Genomic DNA, 20,259 nt, shown 5'->3' with positions numbered 1-20,259 from the left:
ATTACATATCATCTACGAGTGATTTTTAAAATTTCTATGAATTCTAAGTATTTGACCAATAAGAAGATCTAGCCGTAATTCATAATTCAAAAATGTACAGAATGTAATTATAAAATTATATTATATATTTTATTATACACTATATTATTGGTCAGTTATGTAGATATGGCACAACACTTAAGAATTCTTTTCGTATAATTTAAAGTCTTAGCCTTAATCCATAGACACACAATTATTTCCGATATTTTGAGTTTATCGTACAATCATCTATGTGAATGTGTAATGTCTCTTGGTCTCACCACTGCAAGTCCTAATTGGATCACACATTTCTCGCGATTCTTATTAAAATACGGAACCTTACTTAACACCGTTTGTTTTATACTTAATACATATGAACAATTTGGCTACAAATTATTATGGAAATATCACACTAATTGGTACTTATAATTGAGTATTATTCCATCGAGTCTCCTAGACGTCCATTTGTCTCACGCTATTCCGTTTTAACATTCGAAATGAGCGACGGTGGTTTGGGGTAGAAATGAGAAGGTGAGAGCCGATACGGCGGGCGGCGTGGTGCGCGGCACGTACTGCGACGCGGGCGCCGAGGGGCGGGCTTCCGCCGGGCTCGCGGCGGCCGCCGCGCCTCGTCACGTGTACTCGTCGTCCTCGTCCTCATCCTCGCTCGACTCGGGGTCGGGAATCGTAGCCAAGTAGTCCACTGGCGGCTGCGGCGCGGGGATCAAGTATCCGGCCGAGTCCTGCGGAGGCGGTGGCGGTCGCGGCAGCCGTATCTGTGTTTCTCCACCTGCCGACGCAGCTATCTCCAATTTTCTACAGATCTCTTCGAATCCTATCCTATCCCGCGGATCCGTCCTCCAGCATCCGCGCATCAGTTCGCACGCGAAACGTGGACAATTCTCTGGTGGCACTAGAACGATACCTTGGAGAATAAGTTTTGAGGCATCGAAATTAGTATGTCCGTAGAACGGTTGTTTGCCGCGGCTGTATATCTCCCAGAGAACTACGCCGTAGGACCACACGTCCGACTCGTGGGTAAACCTGGCATAAACTATGCTCTCGGGGGACATCCATCGCACTGGCATGGGCCGCTCGCCACCCATTTTATAGTAGTCGCAGGTGTATACGTCGCGTGACATTCCGAAGTCGGCGATTTTGACAGCGAGGTTAGCTCCAACGAGGCAGTTTCTGGCGGCGAGATCACGATGTACGAAACGGCGGGAAGCCAGGTACTCCATGCCGCGAGCTACTTGTAACGCCACGTGCAGAAGAGCGGCGTCGTCCAGCGTGGGCCCGGCGCGCCCGCCGCCGCGGCAGCCGCGCAGCACGCCGGCCAAGTCTCCCCATTCCATGTACTCGAACACCATCCAAGGGCTTGAGTCGGTGTCTTCTGTAAATGAAATATTTGCAATTAAAGTAAAATGTCTGATGTTTCATCTCCTTTCAAATATTTCTCAAGTTATTATTTTAAATTTAGTGCAATATTGTATGTATATCCAACTACATACCTCTGTGTACCACTCCAATGAGGCTTAAAATATTCGAATGTCGGAATGCAGACATAATAGAAACTTCTCTCACAAAGTCCTCTTCCGCGCTACGTCCAGCGCTCTTTTTGAGAACCTTAATTGCGACCACCTGTTCGTCAGTTTCCAGGCGCAGTAACCCTGCGGAGATATAGATAAAATATTATATTTTCGTTATTATAACAACAGTGGATCCTTTCAAAAGATATTTTAATTAAATTGTTTTAGAGCTGATGTCTATAACCTCACCTTTATGAACTTTCCCGAAGCATCCTTCGCCGACTTCTTCAAGGAAGGTTAAAGCGTTCCTGTCCAAAAGCGGAACTTGGTCACTCGTTACGTCCGTGGTGACAGCCGGGAGCGCCGCGGGCGTCGCCGGAGCCGGGGCAGCCGCCGTGCCTGCGCCGCACACTCCGTACTGCGGATTCGTTATATACCGTTCAGCAAGCAGAGGTTCTCCTGGTCGCACACGCTACAATAACGGAACAAATCGTAGATTATGTAGCTGTACAACAGGAAACTAGCTCAAGCAAATTGTTCAGGAAATGTAAACAAATAAACATGCAATCTTTGAAGGACGTTTCTTATCAAACGTTTCTTACCGGTTGCCCTTTTCCTGCTACAACACATATCCGTCTTTTGAGGTAGCATATAACTACCAGAGCGAACACGATGACTAGCATGAGAGCCCCCACGATAGCGCTGGCAGCTAGTAGAGCGGAATTGTTGCTAACGGTTCCACTGTACACCCCTGTTTCGGTACCCGCTGTTCCTACTGATTCCGGCAGAACGTCACTGATCAATGAGTTGGGCACCTGCGGAAAAAAATAGGTTATGTCTGAAATGCATCGTGTGTATTATTACGGCATCATATTTAGTTTCATTGACTCGCTGTTTGGAATAAAAACTTGCAATTTCGGCACACTTTCCGCTTGTAGGTGCCACGGAAATACTCTATATTGCTTGCTTGTTGTTTCTTTTAAGATTTTGGTTATATAGAGGTAGGTACTTAGCGCGGAACCCTCCATTACAAGTGGTTGGACTTGGACTAGGGGCCGGTTTTTGTGTGCATAAAGAAATTTACTAATAGAGGCTGTCTAAATCAATAGTTTTCCGTGGGCTTAAGTACTGATTCCTTATGGGCAATTTCAGACTCGTGTCATTATTAGAACACTTTTTCAATAATGTCCCATAGTAAGTTACCCACGCTTATATGAAACTACATTTACATTACGCTTACTGTCATTCTTAACTCTAAGACAAAACATTAATGCACTTGTACCTACTGGACTCATTTAACGCCTACTCTACCCGTAATTGATCGCTGTGACATCACTCCCAATTCGGATTAGGTACGCGAAAAACATTATCGCCCGACCTATCTATGAATATTTATCAGTTGTGATGGAAAAACAAACTCTTCTGAAATAAAAGCACCCATCACGGTTCCAGCCAACCACAGCCAACACACAAAATCGATACTAACCTTTGATTTGGTAGGCAAATAAGTCTTATTTATAGCCAAAAATTCTTAATTAAGAACTGTTCATTTTATAAAGCTGACACCTAATAATAGTATAAATTACTTTTTTTTAAATGATGTCATCGTTTTATATAGATAAATATAATAAAAGCGGAAACCAACGCAAAACATTTTAATGTAAATAAGGTATAATTTAATAAATCCGTAACATTGATAAGATAGAACGCGTCTTTTAGACACATTTTGTTGCCACTTGTACAGTTGGTTTTAACAGCTAAAAGAAACGTAATAAAGATGGATGACTCACTTCTCCCGTAGGCGAGACGGTGAACCTCGCGCCGTCTGAGTTGTTCCGAGTGCTGCTCGGAGGCTGGACGTTCAGGACTGGCTTCAGAACTACTGGCACTGTAAATTATAAGGTTACAATGAGAATACCTGTTCGCTGTTGTCTTTTCCCTTTTAAAAAATTCTTATTTAATCATAAAGCAATTAAAAACTGCAATCAAAAGCATAGATAGAAGCGAGTACCTATATCTAGAGGTTGAATTCTCCGATGCCCCCATTTTAAGTCCGAAAAGTGTAGGCATTTGAGTAGTTGACGGAACTCCTCAAACATAATACTACGTAAGTACGTCATTACAATTTAAATTACGTACCTGTGTTCCTTGGACATTTGAAGTCTTTACTAGGCGGTTCACCTCCATTAACACATAAGCAATAATGGAGTGTTGTGCCATTGGTTTTAGGTACAGGCACACAAGCTTCTTCATTAGCGCAAGAGTGTCTCTCACATTTTCCCTGTTTGCCTGAAAAAAAAACACTTAAGTTGAATGTAAAAATCTCATGAAGAATTACATTCCAAATTTTGAAATTGTTGGCATGTTCAATATGCATTCTTCTTTTTTGTCAGTTGAGAATAATTTGTAAGGTGAAAACATTTACTTTTAACGCAGTAGTGTTGATCTGGACTATCTTTGACAGGCACGCAGACCTTCTCCTCTTCGCATGAGTGTGGTCCACATCTCCCAGGTATGCCTATAAAAAACAAAAATATTAGGTACTACCTGTTTTTGCTCTTATTTCAAGTCAATTTGCATGACCGCTGGGTAAATCGGGTGAAAACGAATAGCAATATTAAATTATTTCGTTATATACAGGGTGTCCCAAGAAGTAGTGATATACTGAAGCTGGGAGGTAGAGGACCTAGAGGGCTATCTAAATCACCCCCATGTATGTTCCGCGATTTTTCGTATTTTCGGAGTTATGATTTTTTTTATTTTTTCACCTATCGCCCAGTATGTTTTATTTTTCTAAGCGCCCTTGAAGTTGTGAACATACTGGATAATTTTATCTTTCTTGGCATTAATTTTTTTTTTAATTCCATTCAAAGATCTAACGATAGTAAATGTTACCATACTGAATTGGCCTATCTATCAGCGTAGCACACAAAAAAAATCAAGCATCTACCGCAATAATTCACGTCACCATAAATAAAAATCTCATCGTACTCGGCGATAGGTGAAAAATTAAAAAAAATCATAACTCCGAAAATACGAAAAATCGCGGAACATACATGGGGGTGATTCAAATAGCCCTCTAGGTCCTCTACCTCCCAGCTTCAGTATATCACTACTTCTTGGGACACCCTGTAGATCACTAAAAGGACAAGCATTCGAATTATGTTTAGACGTTCCTTATGAGACCAATTTAAAAATAACGTCAATATATAGCTTAAATAGTACTTAAGAGTGCTCTCGTCGGGTAAAATGTGGTTAAAATTCTCGTAGAATCTATGGCCACCAGGGGCGCTGAGGCAGAAAGTATCCTCGTACTAGAAAACACTGTGTAAGATTGTAATAAATATGAGATGTACATATCGTGGTTTCGTCGTGGTTATCCTTGGAAAGGCCTTTGTTCAGCAAAGGACGTCTTTCGGCTGATATGTTATTGCAATCGTCTGTGCATCTGCATTGAAACATTCAAAAGTTGGGCTCGCTTGAGGTTATGTTAGATCAGTAGATAGCGAGCAATTTGCTAAGCTGTTTCAAGTTCAGTTGGCACGGCCTATCGATAGCTCTAAATTGTTTTGCGTCGCTGCACGCTGGAACTAGAACGCTAGAAACTTCGTTTGCATCATTCATTTTAGTGTAGGCGTGTAACGAATGGAAATTTCAGAAGAAACAGTAACATGTCTTTAGTCAAGACACAAACATAAGAAACAGAAAACACAGGAGCAAGAACAAGTATAGGGGGCCCAGCTAAGGTGACTATTGTTTTTATGATTAAAGCCCGCAACACGCTACAACGTATTACTGTGCAGTTTACGCAGTTTTATCGAACGTGTCTATGGCAAATCGTTGCGGATTATATCGTGATCGTTTGATCAATTGCGAATTATCATTATTATACTTAAACTGCCTATGTTGGTTTTTTGGTAACGCCGCAGTGTCTTCCAACGAAAATCTTAAACACTATTAGCTATTTTGTCATAGTATGTTGTCTTTGCTTCGAGACAAGATTTAACCCCTGGAGCGCCCCAGAATTACCATAGTATGGAACTCTCCTATACTAGTTACTAGCACACGTGTCTTGTTAGGGCGCTCCACGGGTTAATGATAATGAAGTACATAAATACATTAATATATTGTGTAGTGTTTATTATTTTATCATAAATGCAACACGTTAAATCAGTAACTTACGCGGTGCTGCGTGTGTTGCCTGGTCTGCCGGTACGTGTTCATTAGGTGCCCCATCAAGCCTTTCACTTCTCCTTAGCACCTGAAAACAAGATTGACTCTATTATAATACATATTATTGTACCAAAATCAGTTGTGATTCGGAGGTTGAAACTCATACTGCTTATCGATAACTGCTACGCATATAAATATTACGCATGCTATAATTAATGTGTTGTTACTGTTGTTAGCCTTTATATTGTGCAGTGTCTAGTGGTTACTTAGGGCAAAAACTATTCTTTACCCCGTAACTAAAGCAATGAAAATGGACACAGCTTATAATAGATATGTGAAATATCTTGCCAAATGTGCCCATAATATTAGCTCTTTTTGTTTTAAGTTTTGTTTACACTTTTATTACGAGTGTGATAAAAATTCACAAATAGACTTCCATGCCGAGACCTCATTACCGAGAAAAACAATTTTGCTGTGCGAAATCCTATCAAAGCACGTCATTAGAATGTAGGACCATTATTACAGACTACCCGTTGTCCATAATAAGCGAGCATCGGGCAATTAAACTTCGTTTAGAGACGATTTAAATACGCTTTCATATTAATTGTCACGCCTACAGCCTTGTAATCCAATCCGTTCAACAAGTACTGAGTGGTAATGATTTGCTTTAAACAAACGGTAATTAGGTACATTTTTGAAGTGAAAACTTCTTTAGCGGCGCTGGGCACTTTTTGAGGTGGGGAAAAAATGATAAACTCGAGACAGCGTAAGGCGATCACGTGACCGTAAGGGGGGTAAGGCGATCACTCATAATTTAAATGGCATTTAAATCAATAAAGAAAAACTCAATGTTATTTGACATTTATGTTGCGGACTCCTTTTCAAGACTCTTTACCTATGTTCAAATAATTTGACGTTGTCATGGCATTGGCAGTATGTAAATAAACATGTCAATAAAAAAGTGTGATCTTATTTGAGAATGATAATAATATATAATAAATAAATAGAATACCTCCGCTAATCGTATGTATCGTGTTACCGGGCGTCGGTAACATAGTGAGGTGAGTTTTCACTTCTATCGGCACTCCCGGAGTGCAACCGTTGTTGCTTGTTTCTTTTATAACTGATCAACTATTAAATCTACTGGTGGCAAGTGGTGACAGGGCTAAAGATATGTATCTCTATATGTGCTCTATATAGAGGGATTTACTTTGTTTTGTCAGTTTTGGTCACTCAATTGCGAAGCTTGCTTGACCCTTGTAAATGTTTCCATCTCTTTATTTACTTACACGCCTTACGGAGGCACTTAGCAACATCTGCTGTGCACCAAGTCCCAAGCCATACTGAGAGCCTTATTGAGAACTCATATGTAACAATGCGTTACCCGGACTAAACTTTTTACGCAGAAACGCCCGCTAGAAAACAAAAAAAATGTACTTTATGGGAAATATGGAAGTGTCACAGACTACGGTAAGATTCGAATTCGTGTACTTTGGAACGCCTGTCTGATACACTAATACACCGATAATGATACTAATTCTCGAGTAATATATACCTAGCACGCCCTCAAAGTCAAAAGAAAAATCCTTGCACATACCTTTGTTACGTAACTTATAATTTCGTGGGAATCCTCACCTACTTAACCTTACCTACTTAAGGTAAAGTAATAAATCTATCCAAGGACAGAGTACCGTTTTATTCCATGCAAGATTGATTCACATTCCCATCGTGACTGGACGTTCATCAAACGGTGGTGTGTGGAATGACTAACTTACGAGTATCATAAGATATGATACGAGACTTTTTTTATTAATTTAATTCTGAACAAACGATTAACGTAGCGTTCCTTAACATTTCAATAAAAATTTGACCCGTGTAAAGGTGTTTTGGCGTGACTGTTATTAGTTATTATGTTATTAATTAGGTCAGCGGTCGGCAACCTTTTAGCAGCCAAGGGCCACATAGTAGTTAACGAAGTTGACGCGGGCCGCACTCTGTTAATATTTATGACTTTATCAGACATTGTCGTTTGTCAATATTACATACAAAATAGCCAGGGAGGCTCGCGGGCCGCAAATAACAGGTTCACCGCTGATTTAGGTAATATTTGTTAAATTATGCTTTATGGGGCGTTAAAAAATATGCCATTTTAACTCAATAAACGCCGACCTACCAAATGATTCTACCTTTGAGGTACCTACATCTAACTATCTACAGGTCCTATCTCACTTATCTGTAATATTAAAATTAATTTAATAGGTAGTGAAGATAGCTATACACCGCAACACCTTACAAATAGAATATGTATCGTACATACTCAAAACAACCGTCATTACGTCGCGCACCACGAAAAATGGCAATAACTAGGTACCTCTATCTATACAAGGGCCCTTATTTTCGATTCAGGTCAAGCAGGTCATCACAAATTTGATCCGATACGGATATCGAACCAATTACCCGTTTATTGTTTTACTTAAACGCCAATTAAAATGCGGCTGTTACTTATATTATTTTTAGCAAACCGTTTTAATTGAGGCAAATCTGTTTTGTATTTTGAGCCTCGAGTGGCTCATGATTTACCGATCTTTTGCACTTAGATTCGGAGTATCGCTGCCAGAGTGTAGTCTATTACAAGATCACCATTATATAAGTAATCGAATAAAAATAAGGCGATTAGGCGGTACTCCCTTATCTCAGGAACGTACGAGATGCGAGCGTGGAGTTATTTTGGCCACCTTATCGTGAGTGGCCGCGCACTCTACAGTGGCCCGGGGCTACGATAAATCAATAATATCAATAAGTGAATTATGTTTATTTACGTTAATAATAACGTAAAGTTCTATGCAATCACGGTGCGCAATCACAGACTTAACTACCACCTATGATGTGAGTAATGGGTTGCTACGACTATGTATCTTTCATCGACAAAGTTGAAGCAAGCCTTGGTTTGCTGAGTTTCTTGTTTTGTGCTGTAAGAAAAACACACCCCGGGTGAAAGATATGTAATTATTTGCATGCCACGTATATGTCATGGACCAAGTGATAAATCGGGCATTTTTCATAGTGCCCGGGCATTATGAAAAACCGGCCAAGCGCGAGTCGGACTCGCGCACGGAGGGTTCCGCACCATTAACAAAAAAATAGAGCAAAACAAGCAAAAAAACGGTCACCCATCCAAGTACTGACCCCGCCCGACGTTGCTTAACTTCGGTCAAAAATCACGTTTGTTGTATGGGAGCCCCACTTAAATCTTTATTTTATTCTGTTTTTAGTATTTGTTGTTATAGCGGCAACAGAAATACATCATCTGTGAAAATTTCAACTGTCTAGCTATCACGGTTCGTGAGATACAGCCTGGTGACAGACGGACGGACGGACGGACGGACGGACAGCGGAGTCTTAGTAATAGGGTCCCGTTTTTACCCTTTGGGTACGGAACCCTAAAAATGACCAATATGAGATGGCTATTTGATAATTAATTATATTGCCCGGACATTTTACATAATGCCTATCGCCTATTGGTCAATTTGATAATTACTATTGAAATAATTAAATTGCCCGGGCACTTTATATAATGCCTATCACCTATTGGGCAATTTGATAATTACTATTCAAATAATGCTGATGCTATAAAAGTAGGTTTAGGTTAGGTTAGAACTGCAATCCCACATACAAAAGAACTGGTTACAGGAAGTAGGTTTAGGTTAGGTTAGAATTGAATCCCCCCACAGAAAAGAGCTGTGTTTAGAAAAGTAGGTTTAGGTTGGGTTAGAATTGCAACCCCCCACAGAAATACATTATCACTTTACCTTAGCTTCTGGGCATTATTCATAATGCCCGGGCATTATTCATACTGCCCGATCATTATTTATACTGCCCGGTTAATCAATTTGCCCGTTACATATCTTTATTATTAAATTGCCCAACGATCACTTAGCAATATTCATAATGACCAGACAATATGATAAATAATGAAGTTTAGATAATAATTAATCACTTGGCCCAATATAGCTTGTCATTATTCATAATGCCCGGGCATTATACATAATGCCCTCATCAATCACTTGGTCTATAACATATACATAACTTGCCTGCGGGCTCAGCACGGTTCCATTTTTATCGACTATCACCATGCCCGTCACTTTCGCACTTACATACTTGTTAGAACGTGACAGGCATGGTGATAAACAATAAAAATGCGACCGTGCTACTAGGGCTGGTAACAGTGTTAGGAACACCTTAACTTTCTATTCTTTTCAAAGTATATTTAAGCCTTTTTAGGGCACAGTTAGGCATCGTTTTGTTTTGTTCTTGCGCAGATTTTTTATTCTTTATGTGGGAAGCTAATGCCGTTCGGCTCTTTCCAGCATAATGCAACAAAATTAGAACAATGAATATAACATTCCATACATTTCTCATAATTTATGTTGATCTTGACTGAACACTAAATTAAGTTAGGTACTGATGCTTGGATTAGAAAGTTAACTCACTAAGCTTTTAGTAACAATATTATACTCTTGCTTATTAATCTTGTAATGCATCTTGTTTATTATGTTATTAATTCGCTGTGAAGATCGTTTGTATGATCTGTGCGGAAAGAGAAGAGCCGTGAAATGTATGGGAACAATACGTTCTACGACTCTTCTTTTTCCGTTCCGCACAGATTCTAGCTAATGTGTTGTGTATTAAATATTCACTAACGCTGTCTAATAAAATAAAATACTTAAAAAAACTTTGACCTCACTTAGTTTGCATCTTTTTGTAAAGGAATGTTAATAGCACAAAGAAATAGCGGAACCAAGTATACTGTACCTATGAATTTGTTCCACGAGACTAAGTACCTATCTCTTGTGCTGGGCGTCTTGTTACAATTTTATGGAAAACTTTTCACGTTTCAGCTTTCTTCCACTACACTGGAGATTTATTGTTAAATGCTTTCGACGTAGGAAAATTTAATATTGTTAGCTATTCGTATAATAATGTATGTATATAAAATAGTATTTTATTACTGACTCCAATTAAGTACCTCTACAGACAGACAGAAATATATTATAATCTCAAAACTGCCAAACAAATAAAAAAGTAGGGGTTCTAAAGTGAACTACCTTAGAATTCATTAAATTTTGAACAGATTTTGAGTAAATAAGTACATATTAATGTTTTATTTATCCCTGGATTAAGCATAGTTTGTTTTAACGTCAGGTACCTAAATTTTATTTCGAAGTCAATATTTACAGCACACCTTAAGTACTCGATTGGTTGATGGGTGGTAGATATTTATTTATGGATATGTAACGATTGATAATCTTGTCTGTTTCCGAAATACGTGCATCGCAGCAGAGACGTCATTGAATTAGCAAATGTTTGTCCAATTATAATCGAATTGGGCGTGTGTACACCCGAACTGGATGTATCTACACGTGTACTGACACGCTCAGAGTATCCACCGAATGTGCATTTAAAAACCCATCCAATTATACACCTTATTCTCAAGCATTAAAGTGTTTGTTCGAACTAGTTTTCAAATGCACATGCATAATACGGTGGATATAGGCGGCATCGGCAGTATAGTCGTGCCATGGGCCAGAAATTAAACAAGTGGCTAGTGTTTCCAGTTGTGTATTTATTATAAATTTCAAATGGCAAAAGTAGAAATAGCACAAGTTGTAGGCAATTGTAAACAACGAAATTAGTTACATGAGTCACACAGTTACAGGTGTTTAGAATTCGTAGGTACCTAACCGAAATATGGAATTAGGTAGTTTGAAAGATTTTTCAATAGATTTACCGTTGTACCGTATCTCTACATAATAAGCATCACATTATAATGGGACCGGTAGTAATATTTTAGAAGCAGACAATACTTCGGCTCCAAGCCCATCTAGCAACACATACAATTTTAGAAATTGTTTAAATTGAGAACATTTGGTAGGTGAATGGGAAGAAATTAGATTCCTCCCTTTTTGTTATAGACACAACGAGATTTTTACCATTCCTTTTTGGTAAGGTCAAACCGTCAAAATTAAATTATAAATTGCGCCTCCGCTCCGTCCGCATTTTCGTATTTATATTACGTGCGGTACTCGATCATCATAATAAAAGTGAAATCTCCGCTTTTATTCAACTAAAATACACGCCCTCTGCTAAACATTCCACGTAATTTAAACAACCTTGGCCTTATCCGCTAAGCCTAAACAGTTAGCTCAGACATTGCCATTAACTGTGTCCTATCGAACGCAAGGAGGTGGTCAACAATGTAATGGCTACCGATCGTAAACCGTAAATATCGTTATAAAGTAACATAAAGCCACACGATAATATGGATTTACGATCAAATATTGTTGTGTGTTAAACATAGAGTTTCTCAAATACACTCCGCATTATAACGCCCATACGAAGACTCGCGGTCAGCCTACATAAGCATCTTCAGAGCCGCTTGCTAAAGAAATCACAATTTTTGAATAAAGAAAAACAAAACAAATCTGCGTTGTTACCGATGCTTTCTCAATAAGTCTCGGGACTTACCTATTTGCCGCTAAGAGTGTAGTTCTCTTACGGAAAGAGTGCTTTGTTAAGGCGTAAATTACTATAAAGAATAAATATTTTGGAAATATACTCCGCATACAGATAGTCTTGGTAGTTCAGTTGTTATAGCCATGCCTAAGATATCCCGAAGTTGTGAGGAATGAGGATTATTTTAAAAATTTAGCCATATGCAAGTACGATGATAGCCCTACGTCGCGAGCTCTAGCTCACTAATCACTCAGACAGTCAACTGACTGCATCTGACACAATTTTTTATGGATATGATTTCTATTTTTTTATAATTCACATGCATTTTTATAGGTGCAATATCAATTTTGCAGTCGCGCTTTCATTTTGTAAGTCATTGTAATGGTGACCAGAGATCGGCGGGGGTGAGCTATTTTCCTTATAACATGACGTAAGACATGTCAAATTATAAGGTAAATAGATCACCCCCGCTGACCTTTGATGATGACCACTAGTCGGAATTTATACTCCGTCTAGTGAAGTGATCTGCGGTGTAACAATATCCGTCTTCTTAGATCGAGATTATTGCACAATCAGTGGGCATTGGGCATTCGTCTAACGGCACTGTTTGTTAACGAGCCACGGCATTGTGGTCAAAGTGAAATGTGATCGATCCGTATCAGAAGCGATGGGTCTGCTCTATCTATATCAGTAGAGACCAGTCAATAGTAAGGACTGCTAGTCTGTAAATAAACTGCATTCATCGAATTTTAATACTCGTGAATCAACGAAAGACGTCCTTACTTATTCAACTAATGTAGTCCATATGTGCAACATGTCTCGCGCGTCCGTGGCCAGTTGTATAGGTACGCGAACGGCTCTTAGCACTCTTAGCGCTAGAAAATGGAGACCTAATTATTAAGTTTCCCGAAAGATGTCACGCATAGCTCACATCTATTGAAAACAATTTTAAATTAAAGAAACATATATTGTATGGAGGTAAACATCAGTCTTTAGTATCTATCATCTATATATTTGGAGCTAGCTTCTTGCCGGAAGTTGTGGGCAGAAGAAGAGGTGGTGTGGGTTACGTCTAACATTGACGATAATTAAAGTAATTCGTGTGAAAGAGCCTTAATTTGTCATAGTTCTGTACTGCCAATTGACGAATATATGACGATTAAGTAATTAATCTGTTATATAGCGAATGTACCCGAAGGCTACCCGAACGGTGCACGGTGATGATATCAATCTGATTATGCCTAGCTGGAAAATTATAAAAAAACCGGCCAAGTGCGAGTCGGACTCGCGCACGGAAGGTTCCGCACCATCAACAAAAAATATAGCAAAACAAGCAAAAAAAACGGTCACCCATCCAAGTACTGACCCCGCCCGACGTTGCTTAACTTCGGTCAAAAATCACGTTTGTTGTATGGGAGCCCCACTTAAATCTTTATTTTATTCTGTTTTTAGTATTTGTTGTTATAGCGGCAACAGAAATACATCATCTGTGAAAATTTCATCTGTCTAGCTATCACGGTTCGTGAGATACAGCCTGGTGACAGACGGACGGACAGACGAACGGACAGCGGAGTCTTAGTAATAGGGTCCCGTTTTTACCCTTTGGGTACGGAACCCTAAAAATCAACTTACAACTACTTTGTAAAATGATATGGTGTACCTACCACCAGTTTGGCACTGACGTATGTAAACGCTATAGAGAATAACTTATTTTCTATGCATCTCGCTCGTACTTGCATATTAGAGCGGTGTATAGAAAGTAAATTACGTAGACTAATAGAAAATAATTTAAACTTGATAATTTTCAGCGTCATATGACCTTTCTATCTGCTGTTTCTATCTTACTTATGAACTTATTATAAACAAGGGATAATAAATACTGAACTTGGTAGAAGATGAGTAGGTTTCAAATGATTAATATAAGATTTCTTGGAAAAAGTAATACTCTCAAAACTTACCTTTAAAATATTTTTAATAAATGAATGCTCTTTATGAAACGTATTATTAAACTTCGAGTACTTCTGAATTCATAACTGTTCAATCAATTATACATAAGTAGTAAAAATAACACATTTTTATCCACACGTTACCAACCATAAGTTGTTCTCTTATTACACCTCCGTTGTTATAAAAAAACGTAATCTTTATTAAATAATGGACCGCAACTACTTACAAACTCAATATAAATTAAACGGAATTAAATAATAACCTACAAAACTTAAAAACTAAATCTAAAAATAAATAAAACTATTCTTAAAATAAATAAAAACCAATTCCCTGCGGCATGGTGCCGTAAATTCTATGCTAGCAGCATTTCCATATAAAAAAATGCATTACTATGATAATGTATGTACATTCAGTCTGTAATGAATTATTCTCATTTAGTTTACCATGTTTTTTGTCTCTTGCCTTTAGAAGTTAGAAGGTTTATTTTTACGCGACTTATTTTCCGACAAACGGCTGTGTCCGCGTTCTGTACGTGGACGAAAACCGCATTTCAGCAAATGAAAATAAAAGTTAACGACAAAGTTTTCCATGTCCGTGAGAAAATCCGAGAATGCTAAAATTATTCTTGTCTGCGGCAGTCCGTTTGTAAATCCGACCGTTTAGGAATATAAATTCTCGACGTTAATATATATGGCTTTCTCAGACTTTGGGACGCGAATGACTTGAGCAGTTTTAAATTAAATCATGTAATTTACTGAAAATTCTTATTTAGTGTAGGTACTAATAAATATTCCTCAATAGGATTAAAATTGCCAATTGCTTAATTACTCCAAAGTTCGTTAAGGGGAATATGTTCTTTTACAAATTTAAGAAAGAACCCTGGTATTATGAAAGCAAAGCATCAGTTTCATTAAATTCAAACTCTGGCGTGAACGATGAACACGTTATTTTCTATTATCTGATCTGTGAATACTTCGTTTATCAATGGCGTCATCTAGATAGAGATTTAGTTAGTATTTAAAATCACATACCAGTAACTAATTACAGATTTATTAATTCCATGTAGGTTTTCTTTTCATATACATACATAGGTACTTGCACAAATTACGAGTAGGTACCTACTATATATCAAATAGAAATAACAGAGTCGAGTCGAGACTCGAGAGTGCTCATTTATACTATATACATTTAATAGAAAACATTTCAGTCTCACGGCCATATTCGAACTTTAAGATACGTCAAATACTAGAGATTGAAACGATATGGAATGGATATGGAATAGATATGTCAGTGTCAAACAAGTGCCAAAAGTGACGCGTTTGTTTGAAGAAACGTCACTTTTGACACTTGTTTGACACTGACATATCCATTCCATATCGTTTCAATCTCTAGTAAATATTTGACGTATCTTAAAGTTCGAATATGGCCGTCAAACCATAATGCAACTGTTTTGCGTCCATTTAATGCTTAAAAGTTCTTACAGTGGGATCAGTTCTTATAATTACAAATTTATTTTAGCCCATACCTTGGTACTTACATATAAGTATCATGTATTTTCATACCTACCTTAAAACTTAATTAATTTTTGAATGAATGTTACAAGACTGCACCAGTATTACCTTGTTCCTATTTACCTATTATCTACTCATGTTGAAATCCTCGTAGGTAGTGAAAACAATACGTGAAAGTCGTTTACAGTTTAATGGCTCAACACGACAGCTTGTTGCACGACAAGTCAATTTGAATCAGTCCTGCCTGCTCATATAATATCTAAACAAAGTAACGGCCTATCTATAGACAAAACACAGATTTAAACTTTCACGATTTTTACTCATTTTTATTCACAACGACGGGAGTTAATCGGGTCGGAGGTAAATTTAAAACTTAATTTTACGCGTTATTGCAAAAAATCAACCGATGGCCAGTTATGTCATGTCGAGAGTTTAGTCTTACTTATATATAACTAGTATGTATTTATTATGTTAAATTTCATTAGAGCCCCGATTGAATATACAGTACAGATCCCAAATTGTATTTGTTATCTGTTCGTAATATAATTCATTTCATTGTACACAAGCCTTTGGTTCATCAGTGGGTTTGGTGCACCCACGTGACTCGGGATTGATGCATTGCCGTCGAAACAATTGTCTAACAAGTTCTAGCCCGCGGATATTGTTACATAGTGCCAGAGGACGAAACAATACGAATTACTGAGACATTGTTAACAGCTTGCATCACCTAAGGTGCCGGAATGTTGCTGTGTAAATCATTCGGGCACTCGCTAGACTAATTAATAATTATGTATTTATCTTTTAACTTCCTTTTTCTTCCCACACGCTTCCCACTGTGGGCCTAAAATATTTAGTAGGTACTTAAGAGTCACAGTCAGGTTTCAGATATTAGGTATTAGGATGTCGAGCATTAGGGCGTTTTCCTTAGTATAAATACAATTCTGTCTATGATTGCTACAATATTTTAGCAAAAATTCTAAAAATGCATTCATATAGGTAAAAAAAAAGTTAAAATAATTATTAGATATGTACATAGTATTAAATGAAGCATGAAATGAGATTGTGTAAATTTATCCCATTCAGTCAGTTATATTTTATGTGATTCAATTATATGTTTTATATGTTTTTGTCATTATAGATTTCACTGAGCTTAATGCATTAGTATCTAGGTAATAAACGTGGTAGTAAAGTGGGTATAGATTTAATATAAAAGAACCTAGGAAATGACCGCCGTATAATTACTTGATAATAGGATCGGCATACTTTGGTACTTATGCATTTGAGCAAAGCCCAAAAAGGCTCACTTTAGACAATGGGCGTTCACTTCTCTATACCTAGTGTTTAGAAGCCTTAAAAATAAAGTGTTTTTTCCTGAAACTTGTGGTAAAATCTCTCATTAAATGTATTAGGTAGGTACTGACTGGGTACCTATGTGTTTGTCTAACGCTAGACTGACAAAAGCCATCAATTTTAGCCAGTCCCTATCCAATTGTAAATTCTCAAATAACTGTGTGACTATGGCAACGTGATGGCAACTGTCAATCATGCTTAATTATTATTATTAGCGACTAAAGAGTAACTTAACGCTTCGCCTCCCTAAATCTTCCGAAATATGTTGGATGCGGGTGTGATCAAAATTCTCTTCTTTCATCGAATCTTTTGTTTATGCTCCGTAAATATTATCTCAGATAAATATTTCATCAGTGAATAACTTTTAACTTATAGAAGTTATAGAGAGTCTTTTCTTAGGTGTTCGGCAAAGGTAGATTTCTTCTTCTTCAGCGTGCTATATCCTAACGGATGTCGGCGATCACCATGCGAAAGTCCTTTCTGTGTTTCGCCACTCTGCCCAGAGTGGTAGCGTCCGTAATACGGGTCCAACTCCTTATATTACCGCACTACGATGTTCTGGGTCTTCCTCTACCTCTTTTTTAGATAGATTTATATTTTGATTAATAAAACCGGTGCCTTTTATCGGTGCTTAATTGGAGTAAAAAAGTCATTAACATTAGTCGGCAACAAACGCTCAGTCGCAATCGAACATCATGGACCGCACGGCACATGTTTGCAAAAGCTGATCAAAACAATTTAATTTTGTTCTAGGAAAATACTAAATTGAAAAGTATTAGGTAACTATACCTATCTTTAATTTTTAACAAGCAGAAACGTCCGCGATCGATCGATTAAGCTTAGAATAAATTTAAAAGTGGAAAAATTACTGTGTTGGGTGAGACACCCTATCCCTATCTAATAATTAAGACCTACCCACCCTATCTAATTAAAACCTACCTGCCTATACCTATCTAATTAAAAGTTATATTATCAAATAAACATTGATGCAATATGTCCGAATATTGCAAAAGTTTTGCTTAAATTCACCAAAACTTTTATTAGAAAGTGAAAGCAAATCAGTTACGAATATGAATATGCCCATAGTTACTCGCTAAAACTGCCATTTCTATTACTAGCTTCTTAGGTTTGGAAAACGTTCGAGTACTCTTCACTGTCCCAGGACATGTCATCTTTAAACTTAAAGTCATTAGCGGTATAGGTGAAATCAGGGTGTCATCTTTTGGGCATTAGTATGTCATTCACTGGGCATTAGTATGACATTTATAGTTTGTAGCTTTCTAGTAGAGCCCGAAGGCTTATCCTATAGTCTATTGTTCAGTAAAACCGCACGTGCTACTTACCTGCAAAAAAGGGTCCTAATTATTCTATTTGGCACCTGAGCGCGGGCTAGTCCAACGCTCAAAAAACCAGTGTAGGTGCGCTCTCCGATAACGCGCCTTTGTTACGCATCTCGATGACACATTTTAGACTGGTTCTGTAGCGTTCGACTCGCCGGCACTCAGTAACCGAAGTACCGATTTTTTATGCAGGTGGTTGTGGCACGTGGCACGAGCGGTTTTACTTAATAATAGACAATAGGATTAGCCTTCGGGCTCTATTAGAAAGCTACAAACTATACCTACAGTCACAGATGTTGACTTCGCTTCGCTGAAAATGTGATATTCGAAATACCACATTTATTTGACTTTGATATTAACTACTTGACACCTAACGACGACTTTGTACCTCAAAATTGACGGAGGGGCGTCTGTTATTGAGCACGTCTGAACGATTTGCCCTTTCTTATCTTGCGAACTACTGAAGAGTGGAAAAAACTCCTATCGATTGTGTAAAAAAAATGGAATCTGGGTCGTTTTAAGACGAAAGTTAGCTACATATTTGGCCCTGTAGTTATTTTAAAAGTCCGTTTATAACACTGGCGCCGCATCGAAAAACCGCATCAATGTGATAAAGTGGAAACGATCATGAAGATTATAAAATTGTAAATTAGTCAACAGAACCCCATACCTAATGAAAAGATTTTCCCTAGCTATGTTTGGGCTACTTGCAAATGTAACTGTCATGTGCTTAGTGCACTGGTGTATATAGTGTCATGACAGATTAATTGAAATTGCTTTTTATTTTGTCAATTTATTTATTTACCTATTTCTTTATTTATTCACGAAACACAAGAGGGTAAAAACATAGTAAAACACTTATAATAATAAATGTTTTGGCAAAGTATTAATGTATCGATTAGGATACTATTTTATGCAAGACATGGAATGTAATTGTACTAGCGCATAATACATATACACATACATGTATGTGTGATACGGAGCTCGTATTGGCAGCGTTATGCTATCTAATGGTGATTTGAAGTGAATTGCGCAATCTCCATTTAAATAACATTTAGTTATTTCAACTGGTCCACATATATTTATCAGATAAATAGGTTACTGTTTTAGGAACAAGAGATCGAGAGTGGGTGCGCGAACGCAGTATGGGCGCACCTGGCGCAGGCGCGGGCCGATCATTAAAAATGTTTATTTAAAAATCCGACCGCTTAACGCCCGTTAATGCAATGTCAGAGTGAACCAATCACTTCAACTATGACTTTTTTTTATCTTAAAAACTATAATAATAAGAAGTGAAAACGATTCTTTACTTTGTTGAACGCACCTACTTATTGAATGCACAATGTTATAAGCACATATTTAATTAACTTTGTATAAATATAACAGCTTTAATCCTTATTCTTCCAATCGCATTCAATAAATGTCCTATTAGTAAAAATTATTTGAGTGTAAGGCCTAAAATTTAGCGTCAGTTTTTGTTATTTCTTTATACTAAGTTAATACCTGACAATAAAGACATGCACTATGTTGCATAAAGCTATCCAATGCCTAGCAACGTAAAGGCCTGTCTATTTTCCTAAGTGTCGGAGAATGGGCCCGACGGATCGGGCTGTGCTTTTTAACAAAACATCAACAACATTTCAACGATTATCCGCGTTTAGATATGCGTTTACAAAACAAAGGCCTTTATTTATTTGTGTTACCGTTATCTTTATTCGATAGCAGGTATTTCAATCAATTACTTAGTGTTAAACTTATATTTTTAAGTACGTTGAAATGCAATACGGCTTTCGTTTTAAGCTTACATTATGAGTGACCGTGACGTAAGAATTTCGATTGAAGTAACAAAGCTGGGTTGTTCGTAAAATGCGATCAAGA

At 37.8% G+C, this 20,259-nt stretch overlaps 1 protein-coding gene across 1 annotated transcript in view; it reads right to left on the bottom strand.

Annotated features, from left to right (window-relative positions):
• Positions 1 to 304: 304 nt before the first annotated feature.
• LOC134648326 (BDNF/NT-3 growth factors receptor-like) overlaps positions 305 to 20,259 on the bottom strand; it is a 50,018-nt gene continuing 30,063 nt past the window's right edge. The window contains exons 2-9 of the mRNA XM_063502832.1: positions 5,730 to 5,808; positions 3,973 to 4,065; positions 3,687 to 3,836; positions 3,338 to 3,435; positions 2,150 to 2,362; positions 1,797 to 2,019; positions 1,530 to 1,688; positions 305 to 1,411 (exon numbers count right to left, since the gene is read on the bottom strand). Of these exons, the coding sequence (XP_063358902.1) occupies positions 651 to 1,411; positions 1,530 to 1,688; positions 1,797 to 2,019; positions 2,150 to 2,362; positions 3,338 to 3,435; positions 3,687 to 3,836; positions 3,973 to 4,065; positions 5,730 to 5,808 (1,776 nt within the window). The 3' untranslated portion in view covers positions 305 to 650. The remainder of the gene's footprint in view (positions 1,412 to 1,529; positions 1,689 to 1,796; positions 2,020 to 2,149; positions 2,363 to 3,337; positions 3,436 to 3,686; positions 3,837 to 3,972; positions 4,066 to 5,729; positions 5,809 to 20,259) is intronic.

The sequence above is a fragment of the Cydia amplana genome, chromosome 5 (genome assembly GCF_948474715.1).
Source record: "Cydia amplana chromosome 5, ilCydAmpl1.1, whole genome shotgun sequence".
Taxonomy (NCBI): Eukaryota; Metazoa; Arthropoda; class Insecta; order Lepidoptera; family Tortricidae; genus Cydia; species Cydia amplana.
The sequence above is the reverse complement of the archived record's forward strand: the minus strand, read 5'-3'. Positions and strand labels throughout refer to the sequence as shown.